The 20,273-nt window shown below is 44.3% G+C and overlaps 1 protein-coding gene across 2 annotated transcripts in view; it reads left to right on the forward strand.

Annotated features, from left to right (window-relative positions):
• Positions 1-18,059, forward strand: part of MAP2K3 (mitogen-activated protein kinase kinase 3) — a 76,921-nt gene extending 58,862 nt beyond the window's left edge. For both annotated transcript variants that reach the window (XM_027874542.1, XM_027874543.1), the window contains exons 6-12: positions 98-214; positions 858-909; positions 6,153-6,280; positions 7,725-7,802; positions 11,479-11,618; positions 12,726-12,771; positions 15,271-18,059. In XM_027874542.1, coding sequence (XP_027730343.1) covers positions 98-214; positions 858-909; positions 6,153-6,280; positions 7,725-7,802; positions 11,479-11,618; positions 12,726-12,771; positions 15,271-15,354 — 645 coding nt within the window. In that variant the 3' untranslated portion in view covers positions 15,355-18,059. The remainder of the gene's footprint in view (positions 1-97; positions 215-857; positions 910-6,152; positions 6,281-7,724; positions 7,803-11,478; positions 11,619-12,725; positions 12,772-15,270) is intronic.
• Positions 18,060-20,273: the final 2,214 nt, after the last annotated feature.

Genomic DNA, 20,273 nt, shown 5'->3' on the forward strand with positions numbered 1-20,273 from the left:
CTGCCTTTGCATCGAGCAGGGAGGTCAGGGAGCACTGGGGATAGGGAGGGAGTGTTCAGGTTTCCCTGTTGATTCCTTTGTTCTCTGCTGCCACCAGGGTGATGTGTGGATCTGTATGGAACTGATGGACACCTCCTTGGACAAATTTTACAAAAAGGTTCTGGAGAAGGAGATGACCATACCGGAGGATATTCTAGGTGAAATAGCAGTGTCTGTAAGTGGCCGAGTTGCTCTCTTTAACCTTTTTGATTTGGAGCGCTGAGAGGGAGGGGAATGGATGAGGAGATGGTGCTTGCCATCTTAACACAAGAATCCTGTCAAGAAAGTCTTGGGATGAGGTAATATGAGGATCCTAGCCTGGGAAGAATGTTCCTGGGAGACACAGCCTGCTAAGCAGTTAGACTGGTCAATTTCTCAGTCACCCGTTGGTTGCCATGGGTTCCAGGTTCCTTGGTTCTTGGATGAAAGTCTTCTTGGTTTGGGAGGTGTGCTGATGAGTGACATGGTAGTCCTGGCATCTTGAGACCTTGGGGTTTTGCCACTGGGGTGCTTTACAACTTCGAAAAGTCTTTGAAGCAAATGAGCTCCTGACCTCCTTCACTGTAATTTTCCAGCTCACTTAACTGTAGGTTCTCATTATTTTAGGCTCACAATTGCCCAATACCTCATTGTTTGAACCTGAGTGTTGAGCTGCCATGCATATAGATGCCAAGCAGAGACACTTCTTTTCTTTCCCCTTTAAATGTGAAATGTGTTGCCCTTCCTCCCCTTTAAGTAACCTGGTAAGCCTTTTTATGCTTGAATAACTCACACCTTCCTTTCTTCCTTCCTCTTTTCTTTCCCCATGGCATCCCAAGATTGTTCGAGCCTTGGAGCACTTACATAGTAAACTGTCTGTGATTCACAGAGGTAAGTGCTGCCCTTGTGCTGATTCATTCATTCATTCATTCATTCATCATTCTGCAATGTTGAATGAACTAACTGTCAATGGTTCAAGAGGTGTTTCCCGTCTTTGTGTCAATTCCTCTGAATCTTCAGAGTTTAAGGAATTAGGGGCAGTTAGGCGATGGAGACCCTTCTAGGCAGGGAACTGATCTTTTATTGAGCTCCATTTGTTTCCCTGTATTATCTTGGCCAGGACCCAGGAGTGCCAGAAGACAAAGGGGAAAGCCCAGTTGGAATGTGGCACCATTCTGTTGTTACCAGTGGAAGAAGAGTGGTGTATGTGTGTAATGAATGTTGGACTTAGGAGTCAGGAGACCTGGATTCAAATCCTACCTCTGACATTTGGTAACCTGTTAAGTCATGGAACTTCTCTGAGACTTCAGTTTCCTCATCCATAAAATATGGAGAATAATACTTGCAATACCTACTTCATAGAGTTGTTTTGGGAAAAGTGCTTTGTAAATCTTAAAGTGTTTTAGAAATGTGTTTAGAAGGTAGAGCCAAGATGGTGGACTAAAGAGGCAGCAACTCAGCCAAATTCTCCCAATAGTCCCCTCCAAACAACTTTAAAATAATGCTTCAAATAAAATTTTGGAGAAGCAAAGCCAGCAAAGGGTCAGGGTGAGACATTCTTCCAGCCTAAGACAACTTAGGAGGTCAGCAGGACATGTCTGTAACACTGGGGTGGAGGGTTGACATCAGTTGCTAACTTCTTAGAACTTTATCATTATTAGGCCAGGTAGAACCATCTTGGAGAAGGAAATTGCAAACCACTCCAGTATCTCTGTCAAGAAAACCCCGAATGGACAGAACTGAAATGACTGAACAACAATAACAACAGAACCAGTCTACTTAGAGGAAATGGGTGTGAGTTGATTATGTTGGGAGGATGTCCCCCAGAAAATGTAGGAGTGAGAAAGAAAGAGAAGTAGGGAGGGAGAGGTAGAATGGGGAAAATTATCTCATATAAAAGAGGTACACAAGAAAGAGCTTTTACAATGGAGGGGAAAATGGGGGTGAGGTGGTTGATGCTTGAGCCTTAAGCTCATCAGAATTGCTTCAAAGAGGGAAAATATGTATATATGTATTTATATGTGTGTGTACATATATATGTATATATATGTGTGTATATGTGCATATGTTTGTGTGTACATGTATATACACGCACACACTCAGTTGCATACAGAAGTCTGTTTTACCCAACAGGGCAATAGGAGGGGAAGGGAATAAGAGAAGGGGAGGAAAATGATAAAAGGGAGGCCAGATTAAGGGAGGCAGTGACTAGAAGCAAACGGGATAAAAAGAGAAGAATAAACAGAAGAAGACAGGATTAGAATCCAACAATATATTTGCAAGAGACACACTTTAAGCAGAAAGACACAGAATTAAAATAAGGAGATAGAGCAGAATCTATTATGCTTCAGCTGAAGTAAAAAAAAAAAGCAAGGATAGCAATCATTATCTCAGGCAAAGCAAAAGCAAAAATAGACCTAGTTAAAAGAGATAATCAGGGAAACTACATGTTGTTAAAAGGTACCATAGACAGTGAATATCAAAAGTTTTTACAGCAAATTTCTCTGATAAAGACCTGTTTTCTCAAATAGATTGGGAACTGAATTAAATTTATAAAAATAAGAGCTCTTCCCTAATTTTTTTTTTTTTTGTCAAGGCAATTGGGGTTAAGTGACTTGCCAAGTCACACAGCTAGTGACTGTTATGTGTCTGAGGCCAGATTTAAATTCAGGTCCTCCTGACTCCAGGGCCAGTGCTCTATCCATTGTGCCACCTAGCTGCCCCTAGCCCTTCCCTAATTGATAAATTGTCAAGGGACATGAACAGACAGTTTTTAGAAGAAGAAATCAGAACTATCTGTAGTTATGAAAAGTGCTCTAAATCACTATTGATTAGAGAAATGCAAATTAAAAGAACTCTGAGGTACCACCTCATACCTATCAGAAATGACAAATGCTGGAAGGGATAAAGGAAAATAGGTACACTAATGAACTGTTGGTGGAGTTGTGAACTGATACAACCATTCTGGAGAACAATTTGGAACTCTGCCCAAAGAATTATAAAACTGCATACCCTTTGATGCCACTACAAGGTCTGTATCCCAAAGAGGTTGAAGAAAAAGGAAAAGAATCTATATGTACAAAAATATTTATAGCAACTCTTTTTGTGGTGGCAAAGAAGTGGAAATTGAGGGGATGTCCGTCAGTTAGCCATTTCCAGCCGAACAAGTTGTGGCATATGATTGTGATGGAATACTATGTGCTATAAGAAGTGATGAGGGGGATGGTTTCAGAAAGATGTGGGAAGACCTACATGAAGTGGTACAAAGTGAAGTGAGCAGAACCAGATCATTGTACACGTTGTTACATATTGGTATTATGTAACAGCAATGTTGTAATCATGATCAACTGTGAAAGACTTGGCTACACTGATTAATACAGTGATCTAAGACAGTTCCAAAGAACTCATGATGAAAAATGCTATCCACCTCCAGAGAAAGACCTGATGAACTCTGAGTGCAAATTGAAGTATAATTTTCTCACTTTTTGTTTTACTTTTTGTGTGTGTGTGTGTGTGTGATATGACTAATATGGAAATATATCTTGCACAATTTCACGTGTATAATTAACATCATATTGCTTGCCTTTTCAGTGAATGGGGGAGGGGTGGGAGTGCAGGAGAGAATTTGGAACTCAAAATTTAAAAAAAGAATGCAAAAAATAAATATTAAAAAAGAAGCAAATTTAGAAAAATGAATGGCACCTATTCAACGAAATCAGCATTTTAAAGAATTTACTATGCACCAGGCACTGAGGATATCTTTCAAGAGAGTTGTGTCCCCTATCTGACATAACCTTCATTCTACTATGGATGATGGAAAAGGAGTTGGGAGTCAGGATGGCCTGGTCTAGTCTGCCACTGGCTCTGTGACCTTGAGTAAGTGACTTCATCTCTTTTGATGACTTGAGTTTCTTCCCCTCTAAGATGCAGGGATTGGATTAAATGAAGTGGAAAAAGGATTGAATTTTAAGTCAGAGAACCTGAATTTAAATACTGGCCCTGCTGCTTAACCAGCCAATGCATGTCCAACAGGCCATTTCCCTTCCTCAGGCCTCCTCAGTCTCCTTTCTGTGAAACGAGGCAGCCTGATCTAATGTAGAGGTACCAAAACGCTCCCTGAGAGACCTTTGAGTCCCACACAGTGTGGCCCAACCAAATTAAAACGTAATTGCTCCCCAAACCTTAAAGTTATATAAATATCACTTTTGATGTTAAAGGTATAAGCTTTAACACTCCTCTTTTTGCATCCAGTGTTGAATAGCATGACTGCCCATAGTCACTCTAGGTTCATTGACCTTTCTTCCTTCTAAGTCACTTTTACAAAATACGTATTGAGAAGAGTCCCTGGACCTCTCTTAGCAGGCGGTGAAGAGGCCATGAGCTGCTCTGATAAGATCAGAAGGACATTGATGTGATTTCAGGGCTGACCTCCTTGTAATAGGGTACCTTCCCTTTCTCTCCTTCCTTCCTTCCCTCCCCTCCCATCCAGTAACTTCAATGGCCCCCTGTTACCTTTGGGATCAAAATTAAAGTCCTCTTTCCCACCTGACCTCTTCTTACCTTTCCAGTCTTATTTTATACTTTTCTCTCCTCCTTGTACTTCCTACTGCAGCTGCACCGAGCTGCTTGCTGTTCTTTGCATATTACCCTCCGTGGTCCTTTTTTTGCAGACTGTCCTCCATGCCTACAATGCTCTCTCCCTCTTCACCTCTGTCTTATTTTCCCTCAGTTCAAATCTCACCTTGTCTAGGATCCCTTTCCCAATCCCTCCAGCCTCTAGAGATTCCCTAGTATATGCTCTCTGTCTATCTTGTATGTACCTCGTTATCCCTATTAGAATGTAAGCTCCTTGAGGGCAGGGACTGTTTTGTCTTTCATTGAATCCCCAGCACTTAGCACAGTGCCTGGCACCTAGTAGGTGCTTCATAAATGCTTACTGACTGTTGATTGACTGTCTGACCCAATGCCAGGCACATAGTAAGTGCTGATGAAATGCTTGTTCATTGAATTCTAAAAGGAGGTGTGGCCTGTGGTGATAGGGTGGATTTGAGACTATGATTCAGAAGTGGCATCATGAGACTGCTGGAGCTAGAAGAGAGGGAGCTGCGGAAATCATCTAAACAAGTTTAGCTGAATTGGTAGTGTTATTATCAAGAGTTCCTGATACCAGTGAAATGACTGGTTCGATTAAAAAAAACAAACAAAAAACCGGGGGCAGCTAGGTGGCGCAGTAGATAGAGCATTGGCCCTGAAGTCAGGAGGACCTGAGTTCAAATCCGGCCTCAGACCAAACACTTAACACTTACTAGCTGTGTGACCCTGGGCAAGTCACTTAACCCCAATTGCCTAAAAATAAAAAAAAAAATAAAAAAAAAAAACAAAACCAAATCCCAAATCAAAAAACCTTTAGTACCTACTTACCTCATTGGGCTGTTTTGAGGATTAACTTAGATAATGTACCTAAAGCATTCTACAATCCTAGGATAATAGGGTTGGAGCTGAAAGGCCATCAAATACTAAACCTACATTTTACAGTTGAGGAAACTGAGGCACCAAGAAGTGTGAAGTGATTTGCCCAGGGTCACATAACCAGTAAGTGTCTGAGGCAGGATGTGAATCCAGGTCTTCCTGACTCCAAGTTCAGCGTCACTCTGTCTCTCACAGTATACAGACTGGCACTTTATCTGCCGTACCACCTAGCTGCCCCATTCACATTATTTACTAAATGTTATCTTCTCCTGGGTAAACAGCTTCATTTCCATTAATATCTTTTGTAGGATGTGATTCTGAACACTTCCTCTGCATGCACTCAGGTTTGTCAAGGTCCCTTTTAAAATGTGGCGCCCAAACTTGAAATGAAGTGTGGCCTAGCTGTGTGTCATAGCAGCAATCTATCTGGGAGGCAGGAAATCTGGAGACAGACACTCTGTTACTAACTCTGTGATCTAGGGCAAATAATAATCTGGAAAGTCTTTTTCTTTCCCTAGCCCTTTCTTTTTGAGGCCATATAAAGTCCTGAAGTTTTTCTCTGGCCTTATTTCCTACCCTTGTTCCTTTACCTTGTGCTATTTTTTTTTTTTTTGCCTTTTAACATTTTTAACCCTTTTTCTATTTCCCTTCCTGGCTCCTGTTAGATGTCAAACCATCCAATGTTCTTATCAACAAGGAAGGCCACGTAAAAATGTGTGACTTTGGGATCAGTGGCTACTTGGTGGACTCAGTGGCCAAGACTATGGATGCCGGTTGCAAACCCTATATGGCGGTAAGTGGGGGCATGGTGTAGATGAGAGGGAGGGCCTAGTTTACTCACCTGTCCTCTCTCAGAACAGGGTAGTGGCTTCCCAGGAGAAGCTTCTGCTGATAAAAACAGTAACTTTGGGCAACTGGGACCAGATATAATGCTTTGAGCTTATAAATAATTTTCATATCTATTAAATGGAGATAGTGAAAGTTACTGAACCAGTAACCAACCCTCATCCTGTGGGTTGTGAGTTTTCTTTTTCTTATTTTTTCACTCTAATTGTGACACTCTTGGGTCTTGGGGCCTTGAGCTAAACTGTGTGACTGCCTTGGAGAGAAAGCTTCTGAAAAAGCCCTGAAGATGAGATGCTAAATTGGGAATTGCTGTGTGTAGGTTATTTGCTGGAAGGATTGCCCACAGCTAATTTTTAACCCTAGATCAGCTTCCTCCTTCCACCAAGTGGGCTTCTAGCTTCACTCACCCCTCCAAAGCTTGTGTCTTCTCAGGGACTGCATGCTGCAAACTAAAACGTAATTAGGAATGAGATTTGGGGGGGAGTGCAAGGAAAATTTTTATCACAAAAAATAAGTAGGAAAGATTTTTGGATCATCTACACTCTGGTGTCATCCATGCCTCTGATTCCCTTCATTGGCATAACTAAATTAAAGTTGTAAATACATACAGTACAGACTGCATGATTCTTCACTGTGAGAGTGACATTTTTATTGACACCAAATGGTGACACTTTTCCTACTATCTCCTGGGTATAAACGAAGTCCTTTTATTTATTTATTTTTTAAAAAATAAACACTACTCACTAGGACAGCTGTTCATGATAAGCTATGGAAACCTTCGGCCGTAGTGGGGGGAAAAGGGAGGAGATTAAGGGAAGGCATTGTGGTATGATGGAAAGGGAAGTAGGCCACACAATGTGGGGGAACCGGGTTCTGGTCCCTTTTCTTCTACACACTACTACATTGAACAAGCTTTTTCCTCCCTTTGGGTCAAAGTTTTCTCTGTAAAACAAGGGCATCCGATGTCATAATCTCTCTGAGGTTCCTGTCAGGTCTCAGGTTTGATTCTTTGAGTAAGTGGAATGAACCTTTTTGAAGCCTCTGTAAAATGGGGATAATACTAACACCTCCCTCCCAGGGTCAATTTGAGGATCAAATGAGGTGTTCCAGGTAAAGTGCTTTGCAAACTGTAAAGAGCTGTACATATGCCAGGTGTTGTCACTGAAGCACCGTTCAGCTTTGGCCCCCAGCTTTCCCTCTTCTTCTCTCCACCCTCTAGTGCCCCATAGCTCTCCGGAGAGGCCAGTCTGGTCTGCATCAAGCTTTGGTCACTAGCCTGCTGGGTGTTTTCTGTGGGGCTGTTGTCTTTGGACAGACTCTGGGGCATGAATCCTCCTTGGGTGTCTCAAAAACAACTAACTGCCTTAATTTCTCACCCCTCACTCTTATAGCCGGAGAGAATCAACCCGGAGTTGAACCAAAAAGGTTACAATGTCAAGTCAGACGTCTGGAGTCTGGGAATCACTATGGTAAAGGCCCTAAGATGCCCCTGGCCCGAAGCTGCCTTCTGTGGGTCACCTGGGGTTGAGAAGGGATGGGGAGGAGAAGAGCTTTCAGAGTCCCCCAGTCTCCATCATCCCTTCAGAAGTCAAATTAAAAAAACGAACAACTCCATTGTGCACATGGGGAAATCAGAAGTTATTGGGTGTGTCAGGTACCCTGGGGGCAGGGAGGTGGGGGAATGGGGCTGAGGATGGTGTCAGATATACCTGGGAGCCAGGGAAAGGGAAGAGGAGGCAGCCTGGCACAGTAGGAGCACTGAATTTGTAGTCAGAGGACTTGGGTTTGAAGCCTGACTTTTGTGTGAAATTGATCAAGTCACTTTAGTTTCTCAGGGCCTCAGTCATCCTCATCTTTGAAATGAGGGTGGGAGGGTTAACTAGATGACTTCTGAGGTCCCTTTAAGCTCTAAATCTGTGAGCCCGTAATTTTATCCAGGTGAGATCAGGTTAAAAGAACACTGAGATTAGCCTTAAATGAAATCACAGCGAGGCAATAGGCGTTTGTGCTCAGTAGGGTGGGTGCCTGTGCTCTAGCTAAGTGAGGGTATTTTTCTTTTGGTGGAAGGTTTTATGGAGTGATTGTGTGTATGGGCCTCAGACCTTTTTTTAGTATCAGTTGGTGGAACTGTTTCTTCCCCTCATCCCCCACTCCTTCTGAGTCATTGTCCTGTGCCATCAGCATAGGACTATGGAGTAGAAATGAATGTAATTGGGTTTGCAATGAGAGGACATGTATTTAAATGTTGACTTGGCAACTTGTTGCCCTCTGTGACCTTGGGCAAATCACTACTTTTGGCTGTTTCCTTGTAAAATGAGAGGGTTGGATTACATGATCTCTGAGGTCCCTTTGAAATCTAAATCCCAGCTTTCCACCTGCTCCTTACTTTTATGGCAGATGCCTGGTGGGGGATCACCCTAATTTTGAACTCTAGGGATGGCTCTGGTTTCTGGTCCCCTGAATTTTCTCATACCAGTGTTTTTGGGGAGGACTTTTTGCCAGCTTAGGATAACTTGGGCGTTTCTCCATGTTTAAAAATAGAATTTAGGTGGTGCACTGTTGTTCAAGGGAAATTCTGGGCATGCATTAATTAATATGGCATTTAGGGAGATTCTCAGACCTTTGATATTGACTCACTTCCCCTTTCCCCTACTTTGTGGGGCTAAGAAAGAGGGAATGAATTTGTACTTCTCCCAAGGGCCTTTCAGGAAGAGATTTCATTTGTCCAGTGGATTTCCCCCAGACCCTTCCCTGGCATTGTTTGCTGGGATCACCATCTCTTCCAAAGTTTTCATGCCTTCTGGCTGAGTTCTCCAGAATTTCTCCACCCTCATGACTCTGCTTTCAGTCCAAAACAGTGAGCTCATGGGCACCTTTCACTCTGCCCACCCCAGTACAGGAAATACCTTAACATTGGTCCCTGAAGAACCAGGCCAACCAGATTGCCTTGTAAGAACCCCAGCTGGTTCCTATTGTGGAACAAGGAAAGCCACTACTTAAGGCTGCCCTCCTGTGGCTGCTTCTGAGGCTATTTTTAGGTTTTCTCAAATGCGTGTGCTAGGCTGAGTACCACGTATGTCCTAGTCTGGCTCCCTTTCCCTCCTACTGGGTGCCCGTGACCTCCTGCTTGAGTGAGGGAGAGAGGTGAGAGACCATAACCAGTGGTCTGAAGAGGGAAACTGCCGAGTCTCCTTCCTTGAAATAAGTCTAGGATTGAGTATTAGAAGGGGGCCTTAGAGATAGTCCAACCCCCTTGTTCTTCTGATGGAAGAATTGCTCAATCAGCCATCATTGATCAATCAGCAAGTGTTTATTGAGTACCCACTACGTGCTTTTGAATGGTTTAGACATTTTGCTTGTTTATGCTATTGATTTCTGAGCAAACCTTTCAGCCTCTGCAGAGGCTAACTTCACCTTAGTATGTGGAATGACCTCCGTTTCCAGAATGGTGCATCTGAATTAATTAGGTTGTATTGTCTGAAAGAGATGTATGCACATATGTGTGTGTGTATGTATGTATGTATATATATGTATATATGGGTATATACATTATATGGGTAATATGTTATATGCATGTATACACATCACAATACAATATGCACATAATGTAATTATAAGCACAATAAGTAATTATACACACGTATACACAATACACACATGCACAATACACATGTACATACACATTACAGCAATACAGTTACATATACATATAATGATGTGTGTACTCATATGATTCTAGATATGCATAAATGTTATGTGTCTTGTTTAAACATGGAGTTTGGGCTGATGTTAGTGAGGAATCAGCAAATTTACTAATTAAGAGCATGTTTACCCTTCTATTTCCAGTTCTAATCATTTGTTTGAACTACAGTCTCTTGAGCCCATTGATTCATTCACTTGTGCCTTTCAGGAACAGCTGCAGTTAATTTTAAAAATTCTCTGACTTGCATACCCCTATATCTTCTAGCATAGTTGAAGGACAATTTGATATTTTTGTGTTAACGGTGGTTGAAGTCAAAGGCTTAAGCTAATGTACAGTTGCCCTTTCACACAGATGACCTTGACTTAATGAAGATGCTGTTGCTTCTTAAGTTTAAAAAATAAGTGAGGGGGCAGCTAGGTGGTGCAGTGGATAGAGCACCAGTCCTGGATTCAGGAGGACCTGAGTTCAAATCCAGCCTCAGACACATAACACTTACTAGCTGTGTGACCCTGGGCAAGTCACTTACCCCCATTGCCTAGCCAAAAAAAAAAAAAAAATCAAGAGGCTGTTTGAAAATAATCTCTATTTCATGTGTCTCTGTATGGGATGTAGTGAGTATGAGTAGGATTGGGATATTTTTTGGACCGTGTGATTATAGATCACAGGATTATATCAGGACTGGAAAAACTCCCCTAATGCCTATTTATTGCTGAAGTCAAAAGCTCCCTCTACTTTCTCTCCTCCCCCACTTTTTTTTTTTTTTTGGTGAGGATTTTAAAAGAATAGATTAAATGACCTGCTCCCTCTATCTGTCCAACCTGGTGGAGTACTGGACCTGGTAAAAGAGAACTGAGCAGCTTGAAAACCCCAGTTCCTAGGCAAAATCTGCCTTGACTGGATGCTCCTTGCTGGACCTCACTGGCTTAATGACCAAGTAATAGATCCCCATCTGAGTCTGTTTCTGCTCTCTGATTTCCATCTCAAGTTGAGTGTATTGTCTTTAGACCCTCATGACCATGTAGGAATCTATCCCATAGCTTTCGGGCACAAGGAGGAGGTACTGCTGTGGCCAGGGACCTGTCTGAGTGGTATGTGTGTGTGTGAAAATCCATTTCTGGTGACTCTCCCTTCTTGGGATGAGAGAGTTACCCCCATACTCTAGAAAGAATGTTTATCAGCTTAGCTATAAGTCCCAGCAGGAGAGCCCGGCTCATTAGACTGAATGAAGTCAAGAGAGAAATGGGAGACCTGACCTTCTCCTCCGCTTCAACGGTTGTGGTCTTGGGGGCCTAAGCTTTTCTCTGATTGCCCAATAGAATGATACTGATATTTTGACTTTGTCCCTTCTTGTGGGATCAGGACTGGGTGAGGTGTGGCCTGTGTAGGATTGTGGAAGAGTGAGGGGAAGTGATTAATCAAAGGCCTTATTTCCTGGGCTACAGATTGAGATGGCCATCCTCCGGTTTCCATATGAGTCCTGGGGGACCCCATTCCAGCAGCTGAAACAGGTGGTGGAAGAGCCATCTCCCCAGCTCCCTGCTGACCGATTCTCTGCTGAGTTTGTGGACTTCACAGCTCAATGGTGAGTCTTTTCTCATGGTTGCCTTGGTGGTGGTGGTGGTAGTGGTGATGGGAATGGCTTTTTATGAGCTGAGGTTTTAGGTAAAATCACTGTCTTGGAGAAGGAGAGGTTTTTCCCCTTTCCCCGTGGGGCTGGCTAGATTTCCAGAGCCTTTTAGCCGTGTGTCCAATGCTCTTCCAGCAAGGCTAGAGGGGACCATCCTTTATCTAGGCCACACACTTGTCTTAGGGTGGTGGTGGTGGTCTTGGAGGTGAGAGTGGGCAAAGAGCCTCCTTTCAAATTACTTTCATTGATGGCTCAGAGACAGCCCTTGGAAAGGCACTTAGCGGTCACCTACCTGGTCCAGCCTCTGGCTCAGTATAGGAATAGATGATTGGCCAGCCTGTGCTTAAGCCAGGGATAGGGAACCTGCGCATCGAGGCCACACGTGGCCCTCTAGGTCCTCAAGTACGGCCTTTTGACTGAATCCAGACATCACAGAACAAATCCCCTTAATAAAAGGTTTTGTTCTGTAAAACTTGGACTCAGTCAAATACACAAATGGAACATTTAGTGAAATGGCATTCCTATATGCCAGGCACTGGGCTAAGTGATAGGGATACAAATACAACAAGCAAGATAGTCTCTGCCCTCAAGTAACTTACGTTCTAAGACGACATAAAAGGAATCTGGAAAGTGGAGTGTTGGGGGGGGTAACGCATGGTGTGTGAGATGATGGTGGGGAAGTTGTGTGGAAGCCCAGTTTTAGGCTAGATTTGGGGAAGACTCAATGTTGTCAAATGTTAGCCAGTGAATAGTGAGGTCAACCTTGTTGATTATCTGGATATACGTCCTCTACAGGGGATATCCCATGGGGAATATCTGGTTTGGTGAAGCCTAAGCTTCCCTCTGGAGTCAGGGCTGGTCCCTGCTAATGGTCCCAGCCTGGATGCTCCAGCATCTGCTCTAGCAAGCTACCTTCCTCTTTGCCTGCTCTGGCAGGCAAAATCACTCTGGACTCCCGGGGTAGTTGGGGCAGGTCAGTGAAGGGCTAGGGAAGGAGTGTGTGATCTACTGCTCTCCACCCCCTGCTCAGAGGGTTCATGTCTGTCTTGCTTTTTCTTTTAGCTTGAGGAAGAATCCTGCAGAGCGAATGAGCTACCTGCAGCTAATGGTGAGTACTCAGGAATCCACTTCCCGATGCAAAAGCAATACTTTGGAAGTGTAAAGAACACAGCAGATGGCATCAGCCTGGATGTCAGAGGCAGTGACTGCCCTGGGAGAGAGGTCAAGACCCAGATGGGGAGATTCTGGAATGCCAGCCAACTCAGAATGTATTTAAATGAACTGTTTAGCCTGGGGTGGGGGTGTGGTAGCAGGTTTCTTTTATTTTCCTTTAACATTTTTTTATCAGTGTTCTTTGTTTTTCTTTCACCTTCATTTCCAAGTATATCCCTCCCCCTTCCCCATTCTAAGAGGTGGGTTTATTTTGATAAAGTTTAGCTAAGCAGTCTGTCCTTAGCAGTAGGTATCAGGGGCACACCTCTTTCTGAGGTGTACCTCTGAACTGCCTTGGGGAAAATTTGGCTGTTGACTTACCCAGCAGTGGCAAGTCAGCAGGTACTGGGCTGGAAAGCCCAAAGCTTTAATTAGCTTTGGGGGAGGTGGCCTGGGACAAGAGGAGGCATGCTTGGTGACTCAGTGACTTTCCTCAAGTCCATGTGGAACTTACATAAGCCTTAGGGGAAAATGCATATGCCACTGCCTGGACCTCAAGAGTTGGTTGGCCACCAGGTTTCCTCTTGGCATGAGCCAGCACCAGGGCTGTATTCTGGCTTTGCGCACAGGATAAAAAAAGCTCTCTCACATGGTCTCCTTTTGGTACAGCTGAGCACCAGAGATGGGCTGCCTTTTGGGCTGATGTTCTTGTGGTCAGTGGTAGCACAGCTAGAATGATGCCAGCTGGAGCCATATTCTAAGGTGGATGCAGCTTGGAAAATGGTGGATCTCTGCTTTTTTCCTACTGTTAAAGCTTAGTTTGTGGGTTGTGGGACCTTGAATTGATGGTTCCACAGCAAGAAGAACTCGCTTAGGGAATTGACTCTTGCCTTCTGAGGCAGGCTTGCCCCATTTAAGTTTTGCTTAACCCAAGGGGATGAAATTCTGGCCAAGTCTAAGGGCATTACTTAGAATGCCCTTCTAAGGCATCTTAGAAGGATCTAAGATCCTTCTAAGGATCTTAGAAACCTTAAGAGGATCAGCCTAAGCACTAGGTTATCCTCCCACGGGATGGGAAAGAATGCTGTTAGAGGCAGAACTTGAGTTCAGGTCTTACTTAGCTCCACTGTATAACTAAGTGTATGGCCTCTGGGCAAGCCATATGACATCTCTGAGCCTCAGTTTCCTTTATTGTAAAGCTGGAAGAATCGTACTCAAGCTACCTTTCTTTATGTGAGGAAAGCACTTAGGAAATGGGAACTGCCATCAGCCAGTCTTTGTTTTCTGAGGCCAAATAAGTCTCAGTCTTCTGGAGAGGCAGCCTTGGGAAAGAACGTGGTCTACCTGGGGCTTTTGGAACTGGAAGCAGCTGCTGCTTCAGCTCGGGCTTGTGGGCTTCTCCACGGCCTGGGAGATCCCTTATGCTGGACAGACTGATGGATATGAATAATTGCAATCAGAGGAAGGGGAAGAGTAGCAGCTATCCAGACATCTGTCAGGGGGCAATTCCTGCTCTGATGGCTTTGCAGAGTGTGAGGGGGTGGGAACAGAAAAGGGACTTGGTCTATTTAATTTAATCAGCATCGACTCTGGAGTATCCCGCCTACTGTTGGGAGATAGAAAGAAAAACATGCCTACCCTCCTGGATCTTACATTCTAGTCAAATAATCAGTACTTTTACACACACACACACACAGAGTAATTTGGGTGGGAGCAGAGATCAGGAAAGGTCTCTTGTAAGAAGTGCTACCAGACTCAGCCTTGATGGAAGCTAAGAGGTAGAGGTAAGGAAGGAGGGAGTCTTCCAGACGTGGAGGTCCAGCCTGTGCCAAGGCCAGAGGTAGGTAGGAGATGGAATGCTGTGTATGGGGATTCTGACAACAACTCAGGTGAAGCAAGTGTATTATTCATTAACCACATTTTGCTGATGAGGTCTTTCCCAGTGTGCTCTTGAACCCAGGGATTTTGTCTTCATATAAGTGCTCTTCTAGAATAATACACACACAACATAAGAATAGGGACTAGATCTGTACTTTCATTGATGTAGGGAGGAGAAATCTCCCTCTCCCAATTAGTACCTTCTCTGAAACTTATGGTTTTGAGAAGTTGCCTGGAGCCCTGAAAGATGAAGAAACTCGTCTAGGGTCTCATAGTCAGTATGTGTCAGAAGTGGGCATTGAACCCAGGTCTTCCCGATTCCAAGACAGTTCTTTTCTCTGTACTGTTTCTCAGTAGAGTGATGTCCTTGTTAGAACATATGTTATAGAAAGTAAGTACAGTGAGTGATCAGGAAGGGGAGCCATCATTGGTGGGAGCCACTGAGGAAGCTTCATGAAGGATGGCAGGATTTGGAGCGAGGAGGATGTTGTGCAGACGGAGAGAATATCACCAGCACCTCATCCTATGCTGTTTGTGATGAAATGACCCAGCCTGGCTTCTCTTTCCTCTCTGACAGGAGCATCCTTTCTTTACTTTGCACAAAACCAAAGAGACAGACATCGCTGCCTTTGTGAAGGAGATCCTGGGTGAGGACTCATAAGGAAAGGACATTACTGCCCTATGGAGCACCCTCTTCCCCTCTCCCTGGAAAACAGAAATGAGGAATGGCGTTCTCGGTGGTTTGCACAGATCACTTAGTCCCCAGTCCAGTCCACCTCCAACCTGGAGCACGGCGTTAGTGTATTCTTGTGTCATCCTGTGTATCTTTGAGCTAAAAGAGCTACCTAGCCAGCACCATGGAAATCCAAGGCCAAGGACATGTCGTGTTTGGTCACTGCTCCCACAGAAGCCCACGTGGCATTGGGCATGTGGACTTTCTCCACTGGCGAGACTCTCATCACCGTGACTCCTGGCATCTGAGAAACCAGTCCTTTGTTTAGCCCGGAACTGAGGCCAGAGGAGTTAAGATGTTGGGATTGAGGGTGGTTCTGAAGGAGGGAGGGTAGATCCTTTAGTTCTTGCAATGTGCCATTTGTCCCAAGTGCCAAGAAAACTGACCTAGTAAGCAGAGCTGCCCAATGCTTTGAGTAGAGTGAGTTTCTGGGACTACCAGCTCTGTACTTTTTTGGTTCATTTATTCAGTACTTCCCCCAGATCTGTTTCTTTCTCTCAGCCTCCTGATAACTCTAACCCATAGGGTGTAGCAGCTTCTATCTCTGTACCCGTGCCCTCTATTTTTCCCTTCCCTAAATCCACTTTCTTTAGACCCTGATGTTCCTACCCTTGGAGGGAGGGCTTTGAGTTATTGGGGATGGGTGGTGAATGGGATGGCATTGTCTGAGTGGCTTTTGATGTCTGTAGTAAGGCTATGGGAAGAAATCTGTCCTAGCTAGTGATGTGAAGCTTAATACCGTGGGAGAGAGAGGGCCCCTGATCAATGGTGTGTCATCCTTGATGGCTGGTGGATGCCATTGTCCCTTTCCCTCTTAGTGTTGCCAACACAACACACCTAGGTCCTGAGGGTATGGATATTTCACAAGGGGTAATGGGTGTGGGAGGTGAGGATTTGATCCTGCCCCCCTCATACACAAGGTGCCAGACTCTAGTGCTCCCTTCGTTGTCTTTTTCAAAGACCCTGCAAGTTCTCCCTCGTGGCTTAGTGACTTGTTCAGCTGCTCCAGGATCCACTCCCAAACCATCTCTTCCTTACCAGCCTTGGGGATCAGATCAGGTCCTTTTTTTTTTTTTGTCCTTCTGACAATCCAAGAGTGTTATGAGCCTATGTAAACAGTAAATTGTATAGGGTAGGTAGAACATAGGTTGTATTATATTTTTTATATCTATATATAATGAACTTTTAAAACTGTTTCCTTGTTTTCATCTGATGACAGATATAGTCCTCCCTCCTGGGAGGATGGGCTCTGGGGTCATGCCTGATTACTGTGAATATCAGAGGGTTGGACCCATCCCCTTTCCTGGGCCCTCCTGCCTGGGAAACTCTTTCTCTCCTTCCTTCAATCTCTTAGAAACCCTAGTTTCCTTCAAGGGTTAGTTCAAGGACAGCCTTCTACCTGAAACCTTTCCTCATTTCCCTGCTGAGAACTTCCCTTGGGGGTAAGAAAGAGCAGGAGGAGGTGTCTGCTCCAGGGGACTGTCTGTCCAGCCAGAATTGTTGCAGGTTGCCTACGATTTTCAGGGGGCGTGGGGGGTGGAAATAAACTTTAGGACCAGTGATTTTCTTTGAGGAAATGTCTAGCTGTCTTTGAAGCTGCTGGGGTGGAGATGGGGAGAGGTATAATAGGGATGCTGTAAAGTTGGCTTGAACACTTGGTCAAGAAGCTGATGTATGTGTTAGTTGAAAAGATTTGGATGGGTACCTCAGGGTGGGGGTGGGACATCCTAGATTCTTTGGGTCTGTCACTCTTTAGACCTGCTTCCCAACAAATTGGCTCAATTCCAACAAGTCTTGCCACAAGCCTCTCCTTCCCTTTCCTCTCCCCCCTTCCCCATTTAAACTGAAGCCCTTTGCCCTCTGTTCAAGGATGGGGGTCACCTTGTCTCTAAGGATTGTATAATCCAGAGGGTTTTTAAATGACTCATTGGAAAAAATGTTCAGTCGTTGCAGCTGTGGGAACTTCACCATCTGAGCTGGGCAGTCAAGTTTGAATGTTTCCAGTGGTCCTGGGAATGGAACAGAGGCTCTTTTTTTTTTTTTGGTCTCCATATTCTTCCCTCCTTCCCCTTTTCCCCCAAGAAGAAAGAGTAAATGTGCAAACCATCCTAACTCTTTGAAATATGTGTGGGTATACTGCTAATAGCTGCCTACACTAGGGAGTGAAGTCTGGCCGTAAACTTTATTAACTTGCCTGGTTGTTTTGAGTTTTAATTTTTTTTTTTAATTTATCTTGAGTTTTGTTTTTCTCTTGCTTTGAGGGTTTGGCTATTTTTTCTTGCATGTATTAGATGCTTTCCACTCCTCACCAGGGAGTGTAGCACACCCACTTATAAGGCTTTGCCCTATTGCAGTGTCTGGCTGGCTGTTGGTAATGATGGGGGTAGATGGGGACATCACTGAGCTCCCAAGGCCTCTGTTCAAAGAGGAGGTTGGGGCTGGAGTGAGTGGCAGGTGAGTTCCTACCCATTAACACACAGCTTCTGCCCTGTTGATGCTGGTGGGAGAGGTGCCTTTGACTTCCAAGGCATGTGTTCTCCCACTGTGGATGATTTGTTTCATGGATTATTAAAAAAAAAAAAACCATTTTTTTAAAGAAAAAAATTGAGGGGGAAAAAAGTTAAAAAAAAAAAGCAGAATTTGGAAAATACATGTCCCATTATAAAGGTAGAGTCATCCCACTGCCTTGTTCCCTGCCTTTCTGCTCCCTGAGAGGGAGCTGGCTAGAACCTGGTTGCTGTTTTCAATAAAAATTAAAAAAAAGAAAGAAAGAAAGAAAGAAGACTGTGTGTGAACATATGTCTTTAACCACCACAACTGATAATTGTTTCCTTTTTTTTGGGGGTTGTCACAGAAAAACTTCATCCTTCTAAGGCCTTGGGATAGTATACTTATTTGGAAAAACAACCTGAGGGTTTCCCTTCAGTGCCATCCCTTCCAAGGGAGCTAATACTGTTGGGAGAATCGACAAGATCATGGGATGTTCGAGCTGGAAGACACCTTTTGACCAGCTGGTCCAATCTTTTATTTTAGAGACGAGGTCTCAGTTCTCTATCCCCATTCCCCTTCACCGTGTTCCTCAGGTGAGTTTTCTCCCACTGGGAACAGAATGCTCTTCTGTGGATTTAGGTTCCAGTTTGGAAGCTAGGTGGTCTAGGGCCTCAGGAGAGATGTCATAATGTTAGCTGACAATCCTATGACACTTCAAAGTTTGCAGTGGGCCTCCCTCACACAACACACTTGTGAGTTAGGCAATGTAAAGGTTATTCCTCTTTTGTTGTTCAGTTGTGTCCAACTCATTGTGACCCCATTTGAAGTTTTCTTGGCCAAGATATTGGAGTGGTTTCCCGTTTCTTTCTTCAACTCATTTTACAGATGAAGACACTGAGGCAAACAGGGTTAAGTGATTTGCCCAGGGTCACACAGCTAATGTCTGAGGCTGGATTTGAACTCAAGTCTTCCTGACTCCAGGCCTGGTGCTCTATCCACTGTACCACCTAGCTGCCCCATTCCTCTTACAGATGTGGAAATATGCCTGGTTAAGGGACTTTCCCAAGGTCACACAGCTGATTAAGTGTCAGAGGGGAGATTTGGACCCAGGATTCCTGACCGTTTTAGTGGTTCATAGATATAGAATTGGAAAAAGACTTTGATTAGAGCCCGTCCTACCGTCCCTCCTTCCATTTTACATAAGATAAACAGCTTAAACAGAGGTTAAATGATTTGCTCTGGGTCACATAGCTAGGATATGTTACAAGGAAGGTTTCAAACTTCTGAAACCGAAAACTAGAATTCTGTTTGCTTCATATAACGCTCAAATTATGGAATGATAATAGGTGGTAATTAAGGAATTGAACTCGGGTCTTCTACCTCCAATTACAGTGCACGATAATAAGGCTCTTTGGGTCAGCTAGGTGGTGCGGTGGGTAGAGCTCTGGTCTTGTAGTCAGGAGGACCTGAGTTCAAATCTGATCTCAGACACTTGACACTTACTAGCTGTGTGACCCTAGGCAAGTCACTTAACCCCAATTGCCTCACCAAAAAGCAAAAAAAAAAAAAAAAAAGACTTCCTACTGAACTTGCAAAATCATCATTTGTGATTTCTGACCCTGGGCTGGGTTGGGTGAGCATTCAATCTCAGGCACTTTATACCACTTCTGGCCTATCTTTGTGTTGCCTCCTCTCTCCTGTTTCCAACTCCACCCCTCCAGCCTCAGAAAGGATGTGCCAATCACTATCCTATGACTTCAGTCACTATCCCTGTGACTTCCCTGTTCAAAATATATGTGTTTTATTCCCCCCCCCCCACCCCGACCAACTGCCACCAATGGGAGGGGAAGGCCAATGTAGTTGGAGCAGAGCACTCTGAGGAAGAGACAGGAGGCAGCATGCTGTTCCCCTCAGACCCTGGTGGAGGCAGCCTGGGACCCTGAGCCAAAGAGCCATGTGAATAGCAATGTCCCCCAGACCACCATTCCTGCTGGCAACCTGGCTCCAAGAAGCCTTCATCCAGAGGAGGAACCTTTATGGAGCTGTGACTTGCCAAATGCTTCTGCACGTGCTTTGGGGGAAAAAAAAGTTCTTGATACCAGAGACGTTGGCACTCCAAATGAGCCAGCATAGGGAGCAAATATGGTGACGTTAAAGAAGACATACCCTGAAGATGGTGTATCATCTGGCTTGAAGCCGAAACATAACGTACTCTATTCTCGTATTAGCATGCAAGTTCTTTGAGAGCAGGGAGTGTGTTGCTTGGTTTTGTATCCCCCAGAGCTTCCATGCCTGGTTACATAGTTATGTGATTAATAAATGTTTCTTCATTCATCCACCCATCCATCCATGCATCC

The sequence above is a fragment of the Vombatus ursinus genome, unplaced genomic scaffold (genome assembly GCF_900497805.2).
Source record: "Vombatus ursinus unplaced genomic scaffold, bare-nosed wombat genome assembly UNPS02014807.1, whole genome shotgun sequence".
NCBI lineage: Eukaryota > Metazoa > Chordata > Mammalia > Diprotodontia > Vombatidae > Vombatus > Vombatus ursinus.